Source organism: Thunnus maccoyii, chromosome 14, assembly GCF_910596095.1.
Source record: "Thunnus maccoyii chromosome 14, fThuMac1.1, whole genome shotgun sequence".
Classification (NCBI taxonomy): Eukaryota; Metazoa; Chordata; class Actinopteri; order Scombriformes; family Scombridae; genus Thunnus; species Thunnus maccoyii.
Genome location: NC_056546.1, coordinates 21,889,307 through 21,910,371, shown reverse-complemented (window position 1 = coordinate 21,910,371; position 21,065 = coordinate 21,889,307). Strand labels below are relative to the sequence as shown.

The 21,065-nt window shown below is 37.1% G+C and overlaps 1 protein-coding gene across 1 annotated transcript; it reads right to left on the bottom strand.

The window, feature by feature from the left end:
• Positions 1-629: 629 nt before the first annotated feature.
• Positions 630-20,707, bottom strand: LOC121912150. The gene is made up of 33 exons (XM_042434241.1): positions 20,340-20,707; positions 18,776-18,908; positions 18,582-18,655; positions 18,355-18,504; positions 18,084-18,216; positions 17,716-17,771; positions 17,535-17,625; positions 16,791-16,855; positions 16,624-16,687; positions 16,294-16,346; positions 16,057-16,176; positions 15,826-15,954; positions 15,540-15,735; positions 14,429-14,566; positions 13,814-13,915; positions 13,407-13,469; positions 12,920-13,054; positions 10,169-10,275; positions 8,846-8,978; positions 8,546-8,694; positions 8,360-8,450; positions 3,738-3,805; positions 3,584-3,665; positions 3,206-3,216; positions 3,073-3,115; positions 2,903-2,979; positions 2,654-2,776; positions 2,410-2,538; positions 2,125-2,329; positions 1,894-2,037; positions 1,626-1,727; positions 1,346-1,408; positions 630-1,078 (listed from the first exon to the last, which is right to left on the bottom strand). The coding sequence occupies exons 1-33, from the start codon at positions 20,444-20,446 to the stop codon at positions 941-943; spliced, it is 3,474 nt and encodes a 1,157-aa protein (XP_042290175.1). The 5' UTR covers positions 20,447-20,707; the 3' UTR covers positions 630-940.
• Between the last annotated feature and the right edge of the window lie 358 nt (positions 20,708-21,065).

The window sequence follows — 21,065 nt, the reverse complement described above, 5'->3', positions numbered from 1 at the left end:
TTTTTTGGTCATTTTTTTGGTTTACCTTATAAACATGAGAGTTTTATAAAAATTAAGCATAAACTTCTTATATTACATAGGTGCAAGAGAAAAAAAACAAAGCAAGTGAAGGGCATGGCACTGTACATTCATCTGTCATGTCAAACAGAAATGAGGAATGTCTGTCTGCAATAATCAGGAAAATCTTAAAATCAAGAGATTAAGATAAAATGGACAGTAGAATACACAACACATTTCATCTATTTCCAACAGGCCAACTTGCCCATACATAGTTATTTGAACAATCCCAGTAAAAGACTTGTTCAGTAAAAACATTGGCAGGCATGTTAATTAGTGCAATTTATTGCTTTTTGATTGTCTGCAACGCTCTGAGATCCCTGCAGTAATCTAAAAATTACGATTTTTAAAAAATGCATTCAAGTATTGTAACCAAGATCTTAAAAGTATAAACTTATTGAGAGACCTACAAGCAAGACTTGGACACAATCTTTATTCCTGTTTTAAAAGGAACATCACAATATTTTTGACCAAATAACTCGATATCAATATTGCAACAAAATTGTAGGGATGACTATTGGTGCATTCACAAAATATTAACACAATGAGAATTTTGATAAATAATCATTGGTAATGTGGATATAATGATTAAGTGTGTAAAAGAAAATAATAGTACAGCTAGAAGAGTCTGGTAAGTTCAGAAAATTGCATCATAATGTAATGCAGCCTGCATGTAATGCAGCCTTTAAAACCAGGAAAACAACACTTATGCCATTACAATATCCGATATCTAAGATGAAATCTAGTTTCATATCACAATATCAATATATATTGATATATTGCCCAGCCCTACTCCTTGTCAGATATTAAAACAGACCATCTTCAAAGTGCACGTATGAGATAGGATCTGAAATAGATGACCATGATTTGAGGATTTTTATCATCAGACAGTCCAGCTGCCCTGACGCATAATTCTTTTTTTGTTGAGTCTGAGAGTGATCTCTTCCAGGTCTGCCTTCACTTTACTTGCTTCGGGTCGGCCCTCTGGATTCTCACACAGCATTGGCTTGATTATGATGCACTGCAACATAACAAAAAGAACAGCTACTAAGATCTATACTTCACTAAAATGCTACAGAACATTTTTGGACTAGCAATCTGTCCTGTTGGATATTTTTCATTATTTATATGCACAAATCAACAGTCCTGTCTTGGCTCCTAATCAATGCAAACACCAGGTTGTCAACCTCCTACCTGCCCTGTTGGTGAACATTGTGAGAAAACTGGAACTCTATGGGAAAGCTGATTCATATTGCAAGTACACTACTTTGACAAAATGTTGATGTACCTCTTCCGGAAAATTGCATGAAAACCCTTGAGGAAGTTTCTGTCTTCTGGCGTCGCCCCAAACCTGGAAATAATACAATGATAAAAGAAGAAGGTAACATGTAATTGGCCTGAAACACCTGATAAGTTACACAATAACATTTTGTTGAACTTAATTTTGAGATATCTGAGATTCATGTCTGGTGCCTTTGACATGAACTTAATAAAAAAAACATATCAGGTTATCAACTATTGATAATGACACACTATGCATGATTTTGGATTGTGACTGAACACCTCACCTTTTCTCTTTCATGAACAGTGCCGATTCTCCAAAGCAGTTCGAAGAATATCAGTCCAATAGGAAATACATCAACCTTTCGATCGTAAGTCTGCTCACTTTTCTGTCATAACACAAGACGACAGTATTAACAAAAATCACGAGGCATGACTCTGATATATTAAACATAACCAGTTATTCTCAAAAAAAGTCTCTGTGTGTTACTTCAAACAACTCTTAAAAACAAAACTGCATTAGAATCTAAAGTTTGTCAGTTTAGACAATCTAACCTGCTCAGGAGCCATGTACGATGGGGTTCCTTTGTAAGCTGTTCTGTCAATTGGGTTTTCAGCGTCGTCATCATTCTCACCAGTGACCAGACCAAAGTCTCCAATCTTCACTTTTTTATCTTGCCCAAACATGATGTTGGCAGGCTAACCAGAGGAAAGAAACATCATGTAACATGTAAGTCCATTACAGATGTGTAGTAATAAATGATAACCTTGTCTACTTTGCCTCACCTTCAGGTCTCTGTGGATGAGTTTATTGGAGTGAATGTACTCAACTCCACTGACTATCTGTGTTGCAATAGTTAGACTGTCTTTTCTTCTCTTGGAGTCTCGCACATTCTGTGTATTCCTCTCATCTATCCACACTCTGAGTGTTTTGGTGTTGCACAGCTCCATCTGAATATAGAGGAACTTTGCAGGTGAATTACCAGTAGACCTAGGAAGGTAGGAGAAGACAAATGGTGAAATTACACACCTTCAGTTAAGTTAAGACTTTAGAAAGAGGATGAGACGTACAGGGAAGTGCTGTAACTGTCATCTGTGCTGTCCCACTGGTATGATGAATCCTCCATCCAACATGTGTAGTATCTAACAATGTTGTCGTGATGGAGGTCTGACAATGCCCGCACCTCTCGCACAGCTTTTCTAATAAGAAAAGGACTCTTTAAATAAATCTTGTCTTTTATTGCATCTGTAACTGATTCATTATTCTATGAAATACCTATTCAAAATATGAAACATGATCAGATACTTCACTCACTCTTTGTAGGGTACGATCTTTATAGCATAATCTCTCTCCGGCAATTTTTTTTTTGCCTTGAAAACATGACCAAAGGCTCCTTTGCCAAGGCACTCTATGGAGTCAAATTCTGCTGTAAACTTACTGTTGAGAGAAAAGATGAGAGTCTTTTTTATTGTACAACAGTTGTTTTGAAATAGACATCAGACAAACTAAATGCCACAGAAAATACATGCCAATATTGCACTTAAATGTTTTACTTTTCCGTACCTGATGATCTCTGACTGGATTGATGTTTTGTCACCAGAACTGTTTTCCATATTCTTTTCTCCAGGAATCATTGCATCCTAATTGAACCAAAGAAATTATGACAGGGCTCACACTGTAGAACAAACAACTACATGATTGAAATGATTAAACTCTCCAGAAGGCTAATTTACCTCACTGCTGTTTTGACTGGCCTTTTGGATATTTGCTGCAGTTCTAACATGACAAGAAAAATGATAATGGGCAATAATGTCAGGTCAAACACTATGTATTGTAGGTTCACAGTGGGCCTAAAAGGTAACTTACCTGCTTTTGGGCTTCACATCAGAAATTTGATTTTGTAATAGGAGACAAAAATGGAAAATAAGGCCAATTAAATTTCAGTAATATTCACTATTTTTTAGGAACCAACAAACATTGCTCTACACATTGAAGAAAGAAAGTGTTTAACCATTGATAGAAAAATGAAAATGTCTTTTTTCTAAACAATCAGTCCCATTGCATGAAAAATTCTCAAAAACTCACAGAGTTACAGATCAAGGGATTTCCCAAAGTTTACTGAAATGTTTATATTTGACTTGACAGAGTTCTTGGGAGACTTGATTTGATTAGATGCTGAGTATCGGAGGGTGGGTGCTTACTTTCAGTATCCAATGATAGAAAATTAGAAAGACATTAACAGACCTGATCCTCTGATGAATCAATGAAAACATCTAGGTCACTTGTAGTTGATGGCACACTTTTTGATTTTGCATCAATGGACTCCCTTGAAGAACACAATGAGTGACATTAATAAAAACAGTCACATATCAGACCGTACCATCAGTCAGTGACTTACGGTGTGTTTCGTGATGTGGACAGCCTGGCTGGTGCACCATCATCGGACAAAGCTGACCCGAAAGGTACCTGAAAGCACAACGTCTTTAACTGCTATAGTGTATCATCTTTTCATAGTAATTTTTTGAGTAATTGATTGAGTTTTCAGAAAAAGAAAGAATAATAACTTAGTTTGCATATTTTATAGAAGGAATTTTGGTTTCAGCAGTTATGAGTATAGGTCTCTACAGCAAAAAAACTGATAACCCTCTTCAAGCTTTAGAAAAAGTGTGCAATGAGCACACTGACAAACTTCTAAGGTGATATGTTAAAAACAACAGAAAATATCCAATACCTTGTTGTCCCAATCTGACTGTTTTTGGAGAGCAGACCAGGCCAGCTGAGCTGCAATGTTCTAGACCATCCATTAAGCCAGAAGAAACTCGCGTGTATTACTACTAAACTCAGTAGTTTCACTTAAGCATGAGATGAAACTCAGGTGCTTCTTTGACAAACGCCACTGGATGGTGCTGCTGTAGCACTGCTGCCATTTTGGACTGAAAACACCATCATTCATTCAAATTCATCACATCTTACTCACTCAAAATCGGTGAATCTCACAGCATAATCAGAAGCGCAAAAGAAAAATTCTCAAAACAAGTCATCAGTAAATTGTATGACACTTATAGTATATGTATGATGTCACCATACTAGAATTACCACTTAAGTACCACTACCCTCAATACCTGATTTGATACCATGGCAAAACCAGAAATCCCATTCAGAACACACTCCTGTATTTAAAAACTTTTTATAAACATTAGAAATTGAACAGAAACTTTATGTGTTTCATTATTTAAGCATACAGGCTGCATTACAAATTAAATATTGGCCTGTAGCCTTCAAGTACAAATCAAAGCAGCCCAAAAATATTAAAATCAGAGGAACTGTATGAAATGTCATGTTGTAACAATAAATACAACTGTGATCATGTGCTCTCAATTTGGTTTGCAATCTTGTAAGTATGACTAAAACTTTAAATATTTCAGCTTTTAAACAAACACACTCACTCTATATTAGAATAACAACACTGAGTTATAGAGTAAATTCGATACTACTGATAACTAAAAAGGCTGGTATTAGTATCATTTTCTAAATGCTGGTATTGATTTGATATCTATGTATTAATTCTTGTGACATCCCTAATTTTATCCACTTTGTGCCCATTTGTATTTATTCTTTCCTAATTATAAGACAAGACATACCTTACACAAATTTACTACAAAAGTATCTAAACCTGCCGTAAATAAAAGACAAAACATTAAAAAAAGAAAAATAATAATAATCATCATACACACACACACACACACACACACACACACACACACACTCACATTAAATATATATATATTTTTTTTTTTTGTTTGTTTTGTTTTGTTTTGTTTTGTTTTAATTGTCAGGAGCCTACCAAGTGTACATAGTCACATCGGTATCAGAGGTACTTTGAAGTGGACCACAGATGATCTAGGGGAAAATGGCTCTGTGCTATTTATCTATCTATTTATTTATTTATTTTAATATTGCATTAAAAGACGTTTAGACATACGTGCCATATCTGGCGATGAACAAAGAGCCAAGCAGTGATCATGTGTAGTCTCCTAATTGTAAATAAGATCTTTCATGTATTGCCATCATTATCTCCTATTTTAGTTAGACGGACCAAAGACGGACACCTTGGTCCACTCTTACTGGTTAAAATTGATCATTTCCCCAAATTGGACTAAAACAGGATATTACGGAGTTAATTTGTGATTTGATGTCTGCCCATGCTGGAATTGGCTTGACGAGAAGTAATACATGAATTGCTTTGCGAACATGACACTGGATAAATCAGTGCAACGTCTCACATACAATCAATCACGTGCATCCACAGATTTTCAAAAATTTCTGTCTGTGCTTGGTCTAACAGACCTGTACCGTGCTGTCAATCCCACATCTAAACAGTATACTTTTTATACTGGCTTCACCCTGCTCTCTATCTGATCATAGCATTGTTGCAGCACGTTTCACACTTCAGGATACGCCCACCAGAGCACCGCGGTGGCGGTTCAATACTTCTCTTTCTTAGAGAGAATTTAAATATCTTAATAAATATAAATGTAGGCTCTGTAGATGACCCCAGATTTGTGTGGGATGCGATTAAGGGCTGCATCAGAGACTCCTCCATCACTTATTCCTCTCATCTAAACAAAAACAGAATTAAGAAAATAACTGAGCTGGAGACTACTCTCACCCAACTAGAGGCCCAACAATAGGCCTCATACTCTGAGGCGCTACAACAAAGAATAACCATAACGAGAACTGAGTTGAATTCTCTGTTAAGATGCAGGGCAGAGTTTTTGATGCATAGGACAAGAAGGACATACTACTTTAATGGGGCCAGGCCTAGCCACCTTCTGTCTTTGAGATTGAAAAATAATGAGAAATACTCAAATATTGGTCATAAAAACTCCTACTGGTACTTTGAGCAACCCCCGCAACATTAATACTGAATTCAAGACCTCTGGAATCCCACTTGACCCTGGCAAATGTACCCGTTTCTTTCAGGGGTTAGATCTGTCCTCCCTATCAAACGATGAAGCAGAGTTGCTCAATGCCCCTATATCCTTAGAAGAGTTAAGGATGGCTCTTGTTAGTATGAAGAAGGGTAAGTCACCAGGATGGGATGGAATTCCGCCAGAGTTATACCTCGCCTTCTGGGATGTATTGGGAAAACCGCTGCTGGAAATGATTAATGCAGCAATTGATAAGGGTGCATTCAATGGCCATAATCTCTGTACTTCCAAAACCAAATAAAGACCTGTCTCAATGCAGTAATTATAGACCCCTTTCTCTTTTGAATAGTGATGTTACATTATATGCCAAAGTGCTCGCAAACCGACTAAAAGTAAATCTCACAAAATTAATTCATAATGATCAGACTGGCTTTATTAAGACTCGTCAAGCATCAGACAACATGCGTCGCCTATTGCACATTATCCATTCAGCTAGCAGTATTGATTCTCCGTGCTCGGTTCTATCACTGGATGCTTTGGACTACCTTGGATAAATTTAATTTGGGTAAACAATTTATTAACATGACCAAAGTTTTATATGCAAGTTCCTCAGCAATGGTCTGAACGGGCAATATCTGCTCCACCCAATTCCCAAAAAAAGTGCTTCTGCTTAATGACGACCCTTCTCTGAATCTGTCTTTGCAACAGAGACGCCTTCTATGGGCTGGCCTCACCGCAGCCAAGAAAATGTTAGCTTTGAGGTGGCAACCACCATGTGATTTACCTCGGCAACAGTGGGTCAACTCGCTTCTTGAAATCGTGCACTCGACATTTAAAATGTGGGAGGAGGCTTATAATTTAGTTAAGGAGATGATGCAGTGTGACAGACATTAATTATTATTCAATTTCTTTTTTTTTTGGGGGGGGGGGGGGGGGGGGGATCGTCACTGGGGTAAAGGGGTGGGGGAGAGTTCGGTTATTATGACTGTTAATTGTTTATGATGACACAATTGTAACCTTTTCCATAGTAGATCTCGTAAAGTTTAAGATTGTACATATGTGACATTATGGGGGGAGTGGAAGAGAGGAGAAAACATGACGTGACTTTTTTTAGCATTTATTAACTGACACACTGTAGTCTGTACTGTACATTTACTGCCAGACTGACAACTTACTACTGACCTTTTCCTCCTTTACCCCTCGCTCTTTCCCGCTCACTACGCAAACATACTCCTTAACGGAGCCACGCGACCAGTGGTTTCCCAGGCAACGACAGAGGTTGACTCACGTACCGGAACAGCGCTGCACAGAGACTCCCAAACGCTGTCGATAATATCAAATATTAAAAAATATTTTTTTTGGCCTGGTGGGGGTTCTCGTTGTGTCATTATGGAGAAACACAGATTCAGTAAACGTTCAGTACATTCAATAAACGTTGAGTACAGTTAGACCCAGCAGTCTCCATTAGTTTGGACGAGTTCAAAGTTTTGAAAACAACGGGGGTGTTTTGAATACACCCAGGTAATTTGTTAGTCTGTCCCTCCTGCCACAGGAAATAATGGATTACTCCTGGAAAGCTGTTGATGTAGCACTTTTCTCCTCATGAAAATAACACAGAGATTATTCGACCAATGAGAACTTAGTTGGACGAGAGCATATCGACCAACTAATCAACCAGTCAACAGCCCTAGTTTACACTGGTGTGATATACTGATATACAATAAAAAATTGATCAAAAAAAACAACAGGCTATTTTGGTAGAGGCACTCTACCACTATACATACACACACACACACACACACACACACATATCTATATCTATATCTATATATACATACACACACACACACACACACACACACGCATATATATATATATATATATATATATATATATATATATATATATGTAAAATAGAAAGAATTTTGTTTTAGTTTTGTACAGCACTTTGCAGGCAGGACGTTATAGTCGCCTTCAGACCAAAATGGTGGAGGCTTAGCTCTGCTGCTACGTGCTGATGTTGCAATTGGACGACAAATTAGCTTTCACTTCTTATCTATGTAAGTTCTTTGGTTTTACTGCCACATACCTCCTGATATACAAGCCCAGTTGCTTCCTCCTTAGCTTCCCTCTTTGTTTTCCCAGAGGCAGCTGGGTGCTCTTTATCACCAGCCACTAACCTACAACATCGAATACCATTAAAACTTTGATTAATTACATTTTACATGATGGCTAAACAATTACAGATGAATAGGGATGCAGTGCAGAAACTTACGGAGCAGCATTGTTTAGTCTCAGTCTTGTTGACCCCACAAGCTGTAAAGGGGCCCTCTTCTGCTGACCATAATCACTGCTTCCCAAGTTTAATTTAGTGGCACATTTCGAATGAACTGGTACAGTAGGATTTTTTGCTGCCTTTTCTGCCTGAAAGAAACATGAAGAAACACTTTTTGGCCATCACTACCATTGAGCTGTAAAAGTAGAAATAAATGCAACATGCTTTGTATATTGTCTTTCAAATTTGAACACACAATCCAACATGCACCATCTTAACAAAGACGGATAATAATCTTACCACTAGTCCCTGATTTTCCTTATCACTCAAAACTCTCAGGGCATTTTTAGCTGCATTCTGCCTGGCTTCCCATTTGTTCCTCCCCTCACCAATGGGAAAGCCTTCACCATTGACCACGGCCCTCTGGAAGAATCTGGGATGGGAAAATATATGTAAACAATGAATTTATGAGCATCACATTGATACATATATATTAATGCACATGGTTTTAGATGGAGACAATCTCATATGGATGTGATGTGTTCATAGGGTTAAATGTGTCCCAGTACTCAGCTCTGTTTGGTCATTACTGTTACATACTGTGATGGGGTCACATTTTGTGTTTGGTTTGCAAGTTAACAATATGTGTATGTTCTGGTTATAAAATCTTATATATCTAGATACATTACAAAATAAAACTAGCAGCAAATTAATCGTTACCTTATTTATTACATTCAGGCAGGGTGACCACAGTAGTATGTATTTAGTTTTAGTTTTTATCCAGAGTAATTTCACGCAATTATTGTACTTTCTATCATGGTATTTATGAGATGTATGATGTGTAGTAATGTTGAATTATTTGATACTGTACAGCAGCCGCACTGTGTGTCCAAGGCAAATTTCCCTCTGGGACAATTAAGTCTTATCTTATTATAGGACCACGCATATCCAAGGCTGCCATGTCTTAATTCTATAGAGTGTTTTTCATTTAAAAAATCTTCTGTTTGGTTAGTATCATGATAATCCTGCAGTCCTAGGGTTAGGGTTAATCCTGTTGCGTGCTTTTGACAGCCACATGCACTAGTTATAGCACTGTATTTAAGAGATTTAAATTGTCTGTGCAGAAAGTGCACGCTGATTGGCTTCTTCTTCGCGATGGTTTCACATTTTCAAACGAGAAAGTGCATTTCCGAGTTGTGTCTAACTCGCCATCCCTGCATACATTCCTTATAATACGTTACTACCGGTAATGGAAACCGAAACTCAAAAAAGTAAAGCCAGTGCAGTTGAACCGAGTCGGTACCATGTAGCGGAAACACGGCTTATCATGCAGTGTGGCCCAATGAGCCATTACGGCCTGCTTTTGCTCAATACTTTGCACAATTGTTTGTCCGAGACGCGTTTTAATCGAGAAAAAGGGAAAAATATCACCTGTGCAGCATCAGTCAAGCTCCATTCTATAATGCACAACACATTCAGAGGGAATTTATGATGTCACTCAAACGTCAAACTATGTACACCAAGGTACAGATACTTATTTCGGCCTGTGATAACACAAACTGTTTTATGTCATTTTATGTGCAATCAACCGATAAGTGCTGTCATACAATAGTTTCAACTCACTTTTTATTGTGGTCTGGTCTGTCACAGACGACGTCCTCATATTTAACCTCCAACCGTGTTCTCCATGCATACTCGCTTAGTTTAGAAACGTACTTTTTCTTTCCCATCTCGAATCATAAAGCTATGCGTGCTTTTCACAGTAGCATGCAGTAGTTAAAGTGCTGCATCGAAGAGATTTAAATTTCCCTCCGTGCTGACGCTGTACGCTTATGGGAGTGATGAAGTGGCTTCTTCTTCTCCTCGATGGTTTCAAACGAGAAGGTGCATTACCACCACCAACTGTAGCTGACAGGAAAGTACATCTATGAGTCGCTGATGAACAGTGGTGGAAGAAGTACTCTGATCTTATATAGCCCTATACTTAGGGTGAATTAACTGCCAACAAATATGGGAAACCCAAGCTAAAATGCATCTGTTTTTCTGCCAAATGCTAATAATTAGGAGTGCTGTCAAATTAAACCTGGGGTGTCACGTTATTGAAATCAGAGCAATCTTCCAACAGGAAGTACTTGCTATGAAGTCTAGTCAAAGGTCAGTGATAAAGGATCTAGAGTAATTTCATGTTAAGGATATAAATCTGTCATAAATGAAGAAATGTTGCCATTTGTTATCAGATTGTGTTTATGATATATACTGTACATGCCTCAAAACATGCTACAATATTATGAAAATATGTTTCATATTTTTTATTCCACTCAATTTTTCATTGCCCAAAATGTGGGTTGAAATGTGGGACAGCTGGTTTTACTATTATGGGGCAGTAATATATGTTGTGAAATTGGTGAAATATGCTTATGTACATTAAATGTGTAATACCAATAGTTATTCAGTGTTATAATGCTTAATTTTAACTTATTTTTAGGTAGGTTGCAAACTATATTATAACTAATATATAATATAATACATTACTGTACTATCTGTAACTGCAAAACCATTGTAATTACTGAAAAGACCAAATGTGGGAATGCACTTGAGCGTTACTGACCGGAGAAGTTTTTATTTTATGAATTAAGGTGATTTAGACCTTTCAGCCTCCCAGTGTCTCCAGATTTCCACATTAGGAAAAGCACATAATCTGGGACAATTAGCACAAGGAACACTTTTATATTTGCAATTTCTTCTCTGAGTGTGATATTTGCATTCTCTTTTCTGATATGATTAGAAAACAACTCAAGGATTTCAGAATGGTATTGGGTGCAGATGTATTGGCTTCATATCAAAATATATATCTATGAAGTGCCTATTGCTGAAATTGTCCCACATTACCCTTATTCACCCTACCTGTTAGTATTTGGCAGTTTAATCTTTAATCAAAAACTTCAATGCAAAGACATTTATGTGTACCATTGAGTCCTAAAGCTCCCATTTTTAATAATAAAATAAACTAAAATGACTCGATAAAAGGAAAAAAATGCAAAATATAAGTAACTAGCTGTCAAACAAATACAGGTTAATACAAAAGTACAATATTTCCCTCTTGAAATGCAAAGTAGCATAAAATGGAAATACTTATGTATACTAAAATTATAATTTCTAATAGTAGACTATGAAGTGTATGCCTGAAAGCCAATTCATGTCAAAAATCACAGGTATGAGTTACTGCTAGAAAACATTTTTACAATATATGTACATTGTACATTTTTAATTCATGTTACATGTGTAACCGTCTCATTCCTACTGCAAGCAAATTTAAGTATTTCTTGGGGTAAAAATTGAGTGACAATTGTTGGGTAAATGTCTAGTTTCTGGCATTGTCCCAGATCTGGTACCCCTTCTATCACTGGCATGCAACATGTAATTGGTCTACCGCGAAGTGGTACTTTGCAATTTATTTAATTTAAGATTAAAGGTCTGCTCCACCAAAAATCTAACTTTAAAGTATCAAATAATCATCCCATGTAGTCTCTAAAAGGCTCTTAAAGGTTTGTAGAGAACATTATAGCTACCATGAATTCCAAAACTGACCCAGGATCAGTGCAAGTATTCAAACATATTCACTACATATTCACTACATCTTATTAACTTGTGACAGTTAACCATCCTGCCATTATGCTTAGCATCTGCGACTCTTGCTTGGTTCCTCCTCACCCAGAGGATGGCTCTGACAGATGTCCATCATCCCTGGGCTATGAATACCTTCAGCAGGAACTCAGGTAATGCTTGTACTAATTGCAGCTGCATGAGAGGGCTTCAGCGTTGTCTACATATACAGTATAGACTGAAAGAAAATACAATTTTACCCCAGATAACCACTGATTTATTTTCCAACCCAACATATTTAATACAAGTCAAAAGATGTAATGTGACATCACTTTAAACACATGTAACAATTTCCACCCTCGAATAAAATGTCATATACTGTACTCCAGAAATTACTTGGTTCATGATCACTTGTGACAAAAGTTCAACAGATGTGAATACACACAACAATTTTTAAATTCATGATATAATTACATTTTATGTTTTATTCCATGATTATTAAACACATAATGTTAGGTTCATTTTTCCATTATGCACCACATACAAAGGGGCTGCCCTGTTGATGACCTTTTCACCCCTATTGTGCACGAATGTGAGGCCTTGTGAAGTGCTTTGTACAGATCTCAAGTGAGAGCGCTTTATAAGTGCAGTTCATCACTGTTTTCCTACATAATCATAATAATAACTGTATATCAAATAATTTCATTAAATTCCAGAAATCTGAAGAGACAGATTCCCACACACTCCTATGACTTGTCCTTGTGATAATCAGATGGTTTTGTTTTCCCGATGCACATTCTTTTGTGTGTTCAATATCTGAGCCCACTTCTCCAGCTCTGCCTTCAGTGTACTCACTTCAGGTCGGTCCTCTGGCTTCTCACAGAGCATTGACGTAATTATTTGATTCTGCAAAAAACAACAAAAATAACTGTTACAGAAATCTCTTTACTAATAATAATATATGCTGTCATACTGCAATGTTCCGAAAGCTCCACTCTGCAGTTTCCACACATGAACTTTATTCAGGCAACTGACCAATGAAAGTCTTTTGAAAGTGACATTGATATCTTCTCATAATCTCATCTCTATTGCTTGATATTTGACATTATTCACATGCAAATAGTTGCAGCCCTGATTTTGACTCCTCATTTTTTGAGGCTTCACAGATGGAATATAAAACAGTACTGTTTCATGTAGTAAGTAAATCAGTTAGCATCCTGTAATAATATGAATATAACATAAAAATATGGCAATCTACCTCCACGTGAAAAGCCCGTGAAAACTCCGTGGGGAACTTCTGACTTCTGATTTTGGGCCAAATCTGGTATTCATGCAGTGATGAAAGGATGAAAGAACATGTTAGTTATCCTGAAATAAACTAATAATTTGTATTATGCAAACTTTGCAAATAAATACAAGAAAGATTAAACAAGTCACATTAAAAGATGAACAATAAAGTGCCATCTTAACTGCTATCTACACTTTTGATTCATATTACAGTATACCGAAAAGAAATCAACTACTGGCACTTAGCAGGTTTCCTATTTCTATGTAATAGATATGGCCCCATACAGTATATTGTGTTAACATTACTATGGCAAGTAACAGGTAAATCTTAAATTAAATATACAGCATAATGTGACATTTTGTCCATGAAAAACTCACCGCTGCTCTTTCAGAGCCAGTAGAGAATTTCCAAAGGAGTTCAAAGTAAATCAACCCCAAAGCAAATATGTCCACTTTTCGGTCATAGGTTGTCTCCTTCCTCTGTGATGTGAATAAAAACACAGTATTGATGAAAGGCACTTCAGCAGCCCAATGTTTCCCCTTAACCATCATGATAGTTTAACTAGTTATGCTCATCAGGTAAATGAAGCTTCCGTTTTTACTGCTTAAATTTACAATTAAATTTAAAAATAATGTTCTATTGGCATAAAAGCTGTAACCTGTTGTCTGTAAGCAACACTAAAATAATTACAAAGATAAAGATGATGGAAAAATATGTCACTACTGTTGAAAATGGGTTATATCATCACCCAGCATATTTTACATGGTAATTCTGTCGGTTAGAAAATGCTCTTCCCTCCAGGATATCTGAAATTTTGATGTATACTGTTTGATTTTACAACTCTCACTGCCAACAGTTAAGACAGGTGAGGCTAAGCTTCAGGATATTTGGGGGAATTGTTAAGTGTGGCAGGCGTACAAGTGGTCTACCGTAGTTAGTTAAAACAATTACACAGAGTAATGAAAATTTATTGTCATTATCGACCATCTCACTTGTTCAGGAGCCATGTAAGGTGGAGTTCCTCTGTACGCTGTTCTCTCTATCATAGCATCGTCATCATTATCTTTGGTGACCAGACCAAAGTCCCCAATCTTCACTTCTCCATCGGGTCCAAACATGATGTTTGCAGGCTAACCATTGAAAAGGAAAAACAGAAATGAAAACAAATTAACATCTAGCTCCTTGTGTGATGGGCAGTGATAGATGAAATAGTAAACTTTGAGCTTCAAATGGATTTTGAAAATGTGCTTGAGGTTGAAACCAGCATCAAATCTAAACTACATGTGGCTTTTTGGGGGAAGGGCTGTTTTGTTCAATTTGATTAGATAAATGATCAGTCAACTGGCTTATGTTTATCTAGTTGATCATTTACAGGTAAAAATACTTAATTAATGTCACATTATCCTCTTTCAGTGCCACTTTTTAATGTCTTATGAAATTTTCTGTTTTTAGATATTCCTGCATCTCTTTTTTACTGCAGACCCAAAGAGCAATGCGTAAAATGGTATGTCAGTGTGTAATTTGTTCATTTTATTATGACTCTACTCTAAATCTAATGTAAATCTCATCCACTTACAGGTAATAGTATGTCCTAGAGTTTCAAGTCCTGATGGTCTAAATTCTGTTGGAAGCTCTCTCCATCCTACCCGGAATAATATCCTGACTATTATTAAATAGTGGCCTTAAAAATGACCAGACTTGAGGATGATAAGTCTAGAAAGTGTCATGGCCATTTCAGACTTTGGATTTATGTCACAAAGATATACAGGTTGACAGTTTGAAAATATGACTTCAGCAAATTCTTGTGGGTTTAAAACCATCTGCCTGACTGTCTGCGGTCTCCACATTAGTACTGTGCTGCAATGGCAGACAATTAACTAACAGAGAACTTTGGTCACAACAGCAAAAGTCTAAGTTGAATTGAACTACGAAAGCGGCAGCACATTGCCACCTCCTCTTGGGTTCTTGGTGGGGATGGATCTATCCTGATACTTAAAATAACCTCAACATGTGTTCATTAGTAAATGGTGGTGTGGGACAAAAGTCTAGTATCTAGTGCTTTAGACCTAAAGTTACATCCAGATAGCTCCTGTTTCGTCTCACCTTGAGGTCCCTGTGGATGAGCATCTTGGAGTGAATGTATCCAACACCACTGACTATTTGCTGAGTAATGCTTAGACTTTCTTCTCTTCTCTTGGAGTCTTGCAGGGACTGAGTGTTCTTCTCATCAATCCAGTGCTTTAGTGTTTTGTCATCACATATCTCCATTTGAATATAGAGGAACAATGAATTAACTTTTCTAGAAAAGAAAGAAGAGAGAAAGCGTTTTAATTACTAACCTTTAACTTGAATAAAAAGTTAAGATGTAAGGTAAGTTCATGCAACTTACTCAACAGGTCTGTAATGATCAGTGTCGTCATCCCATTTGTATCCAGACTTCTCCACCCAAACTGTGTGGTATCGAACAATATTTGGGTGGTGGAGGTCTGATAATGCCGCCACCTCTCGAAGACATTTTCTGATCCAAAGAATAACAACAACATCCATCAATAAACAAAGTACTTGCATAAACACTGTTCATGATACAATTTAGACTGGAACTTTGTCACTGCATACTTACGCTTCCCATTGGACAACTTTTACAGCATAATCCTTTTTCGGCAGTTTATGTCTTGCTTTGAACACACAACCAAAGGCCCCATGGCCAAGACATTTTATGATATCAAAATCTGGTTTAAACCTGTTGAGATTAAAGTTATTGTTTAGGCGAAAGGTAAAAAACAAAAGAAACAACAAAAAATGTTCTTGATTACACATAATTTATTGGGGCACAGATATAAGACCATAGCAGCCATACCTTGGCTGGATTGATGTCTCATTCAGACTTCCTCCACTGTTCTTGTCTTTGACCTTAGCAAATAAAACAGATTACAGATTTAAGTGCTGAACCCTGCTCTGATTATTAAATTGTGTACTCTTTACGTTCTAAGACATATGAGTAGTACGCCTCGTCAAAACAGTCATGTAGTATATATTGTTGATATTGACTACCTCCATAGGTGGGGTAAAGTTGTCACTGGTATACAACAAATATGCCACTACCCACGTGCAGAACAAGCAGAATATAAAAGGTGAATTTTTCTCTTAACTATCACAGTTTTTTAAGATTGTGAGAAATGTAACAGACCTGATCCTTGGAAGGGTTTGATGAATCACTAGATGATATGGAGTCACTTGTACCCGTTGACATGCTTTGTGGTGATGCAAGAGAGGAGAATATAGAGGCATGAGTCCACCTTTTTCAGAATTGAGCTCTACAATCTGCTTTGACACTAGTATCATTAAGTGCCTTACAATGAAGTTGGTGTTGACCACTTGCTTGATGCATCACTTTCAGAAGCAGTTGACCTGGAGGACATCTAAAATGCAAAAAAGTAATAATTTAGTTGTTAAAATGTGGCATGTTCTAAAGAAAATTATGAAGCCTTGTTGGCTGTTTCCTCCCTGCAATATTCAAAACTCATTCGCTGGCCAAATAGTGCTGAATACAGTATGTCCATATGTTGTTGTATAGTTTTTATTGAAGAACAGCACCAATAATGAAAGAAACACATTGGCTCTCCTATAATTTTTGTCCAAAAAATCATCCTGCCAGTTCCCCAGTGGAAAGCTTTTAATGCAAAGCAGCAGCAGGACATGTTTGGTTTGTCACAGCAGTAACTTAACACAGCTGTGATACAACTGAAAGCGACCAGTAAATGGTAAAATAAGGCAGATACTGTATCAAAATGTAGGAGTGACACTGAGCTCCAAACTATGTCATGGTCTGGCTTGGCATGGTGCAGCTAAAGTGGACCGACCAGGGCCCATGCAAGAACCCGATTATTTACACCTGACCAATTGCTGTAGAAAGCCTGTGTGGCTGTTAGATTGATGGTTTCGGAAATGCATAGAAATTTGGCAACACAGACCTAAACAAAACTTTCTTGCTCTAACAATTCTACTGCTAGTGAGTTGCACTGTTTAAATATTATCCCTTATGAGTACAGATCTTTGCTTTAACTATTACAGATTTTTTATGATTATGAGAGAACAGACCTGAGCATTGGAAGGGCTTGATGAATTGAAGAATATTATTGAGTCACTTGTACTCATTGGCATGCTTTGTGATGATGGTTCCTGGGATTCCCTGGGGGAATACAATGAGAGACATGAGTATCGCTTTCTTAGTATTTAACTCTATGATCTGCTCTCCTACTAATGACAAAAATTGCCTTACATTGTAGATGATGGTGTTGAAAACTCATCCTCGGACACCGTTGACTTGACAGACACCTAAAATGCACAGAACAAAAATGTTTAATATAATGTCTTTTCTCAACATGGTGGCTCCAGTCCCCCAAAAAACAACAAACACAACACAAACAAACAAAATAGGATTGCCTGGAACAAAAAGACAAAAGAAAAGAGGAGAAGAAAACACCTTATTTGAATGTTTTATGATAAGGGCTAAAGCAGGTAAGCAGTGGTGAATATGGTCCCCGTGAGCAGTAAATTTTGAGGCAGAGGCATCAGGAAAAATCTGCAGTTAAACTATTCTACTGAACTATATTTGATAACATAACGGGAGTAGAAAAAATTAAATACCTTGCTGTCATAGTCGGACTGTTCTTGAAGAGCAGTCCAGGCCAACTGAGCTGCCTTTTGTTTGGCTTCCTTGGCAGTCTTACCCTCACCCACAGGGTATTCCTTTTTGTCAATCATCAAGTTGTAGAAAAATCTGAGTGATGTTTTGAAAAGGAGGAAATTGTTAAGATCATTGTGTTAAGATTTTAATATTGTTTACAACTGAATATCAATTGACAGCATAGAGTATTTGTGCTGTCTACTCAGGTCACAGAGGTTTGGCCATACTCACCGAGGCTTATGAGGTGGGCCAGATCTCCCCTTCGCAGTGAATGTATGGGAGCGGTTTGTTTTCTGACAGTAGTTGTTGATAATTCCTATGAAATTTGTCTCTTGAAAGCTTTTATCTTCAGAGTTCACACTCAGGCCTCTTGTCTTATTACTGTAATAAACAAATAACATTACAAACTGAAGAAAACATCAAAATTAAACAATGCATTCCCAGTGTGATTTACTCACCACATGTCCAAAACATGTTGATTTAGATCCTCCTTTTGTTGACCTGATGCACAGTTGTAATTTGCATCTGCAGTCTGGAAAATAGAAAAAAGTAAATATACATCAAGGACACATGTGCCAAAAATTGGTCTTTTACTTTTATATATCTACAAACCAGCATGCTCGAGTTAAGCAAAAAGAAACCATAATCTTACTGAGTCAACTGGATCCTGTTGTTTGTTCAAGGATTTCAGCGCATTTTCAGCTGCATTTTGTTTGGCTTCCTTCTTGGTCTTCCCCACACCCTCAGGATAGACTGTGTCATTAAGGACTACCCTCTGGGTAAATCTGTAGAGGAATAGTCAAAACTTTCTTATATATATGTATGTGTGTATATGTATATGAATTGATTTGAGATGATGTTGGTAGTGGAGTGCATATAATGACATGAATCTGCACACTACCATATTCAGCCTCTAGGATGTAATACATGAACTTTTTGAATAGTGATTATAAATCATAGAAAATGTTACAGAGTACATTTATTCAAACCCTTTACTTAAGTACAGTTTTGAGGTTGTTGTTTTTTTTTTTTTTTTAAATCAAAGTTTGTTTGGTTGTAATAGTTCTGTTGTTCCACAAGTCATGTGGAGTAAAGTTACACGTAAAATAACTTCTAGCAGTGTAGTACTTGTTTAGGAAATTCTGAAAACTTAATGGGCAGTTTTGAATTGTAAAATAGAATCTTAACAAAAGATCCAGCTCTCCAATTTTCTTAAATATGTTTCTTTGGATATAACATCATTTAGACTCAGACTGTGAAATAAAGGATTTTATCCTATTTAGTTTAAACACCCCAACCATAGACTAAAACTCAGACTTCCTTTTGTTATATTCTTTGACCAGCTGGGATTTCTTAGGGTAATGAGGTCTGTTTCACCACATAAAATAACAAATTATTGAGTTGGCCTTTTAAATTGTTTAAGGAGCAACATGTGACATGGATACACTTGTTTTGATATACCCTCAGATTTAGTTAACAAGCTTCTTTCTCTCTGTTTAATTTTACTTTTCCTACTTTGTCTTTTTTTCTTAATCTGAAAAGGTAAGAATTATTTCCCCAGTTCAACCTGTCTGTCACCAGGCTCAGCTTTTTCTTTGCATCATCCAATGAATTTGAAGGATATGTAATTCTGCATTTTCCTGCAATGATAATTTCAGTTTACCAGTACTACGATTCCTTTTATTGTTTACATATTTGAGATTTTTTTTACGTGTTAGCATCTGTGTTTAACTTGAACACTTCCTTATTTTGAATATTTGACATGTTAATTCTGTGACAGAGGGATTTTACTGGTTTACAAAATCCACTGAATTAACAAATTGCTTTTATATTTCCAAACATTTTGGATATGCTTGTGGTGTTAATAATGATAGACTAATCATGCTGATACGGAAATAACACATTTTGAGATACCTTAACCAATAATGTAACACTGATGAACACCTGATGAGTTGAACATTGTATAAATTAAAGAGGTGGATAGATATCCTCCAGTAATCAACAATGTTTGTGGTTACACTTAGACTGTCATAACAGTAAGTTGGTTGTCTCTAACCTACAAGTAGTTTCGTGGTATTCTAGGCGTTTTCTGACATTAAGTTATGCCATAATGACTTGCTGTTTTTTTAATGTTATTCAATTTTAGTCGAGTACGAATACGACACAATACATTGGAAATGTAAATCCAAAGGTAATTAGAAAATAACATAACTCACACGCTGTCATGGGGAGGGCCAACAGAACCGAGGTCCTCAAATCGCAGCACTGAGCTTGATTTCTGTGCATAGTTGTGTAAAATAGCTACGTAGTTTCCAGACGCCATCAAATATGTCCAATCAGTCGGAATTTGAGCTCAAATTACATACAACTGTGATAAAAATGGCACAAAGTTCGCAGTGGTTCTCTCTTTTCCTCTTCCAGCTTCACTCTGCTGTGCTCTCTTCCCATTCCGCTGAGTAATACCAATAAGTCTCGATTTCCCCGTAAGTCATTCACGTCCACACTATCGAAACTGAAAACAACTCAAACGCATTGGTAGCCGGGTCGTTACTGCGCATGTCAGACAACCGCAAAATTACCTGGTTCGGTTCCAGACAGGGACCCTCGCGACATGTTTCTCTCCTTGTTGGCTACACTCTCTCCAAACGCTTCCCAGGCGGCATTCAGAGAACGTCGGGGGGGCATTTGTGTGTGTCTGTTATTAGTGCCAGTTTCATCCTACATGCGAATGCGCATTTTCACAATTTTATCATTAGACTTCAGGGTTTTCCTATGTTTTTTCACAGTGTTGTCAAGTTTACAAGGAAAGCCTACAGTCACATTTCTGTATTGGGGCTCTGAGCGCTTCCAAAACGCGGGTGACCTACGCTCAAGACTGTGCCTGAACGCCTCCTGTGTAGATACGCCGAGCCATTTTTTTTTTCCAGGATGGCAGTCATGAC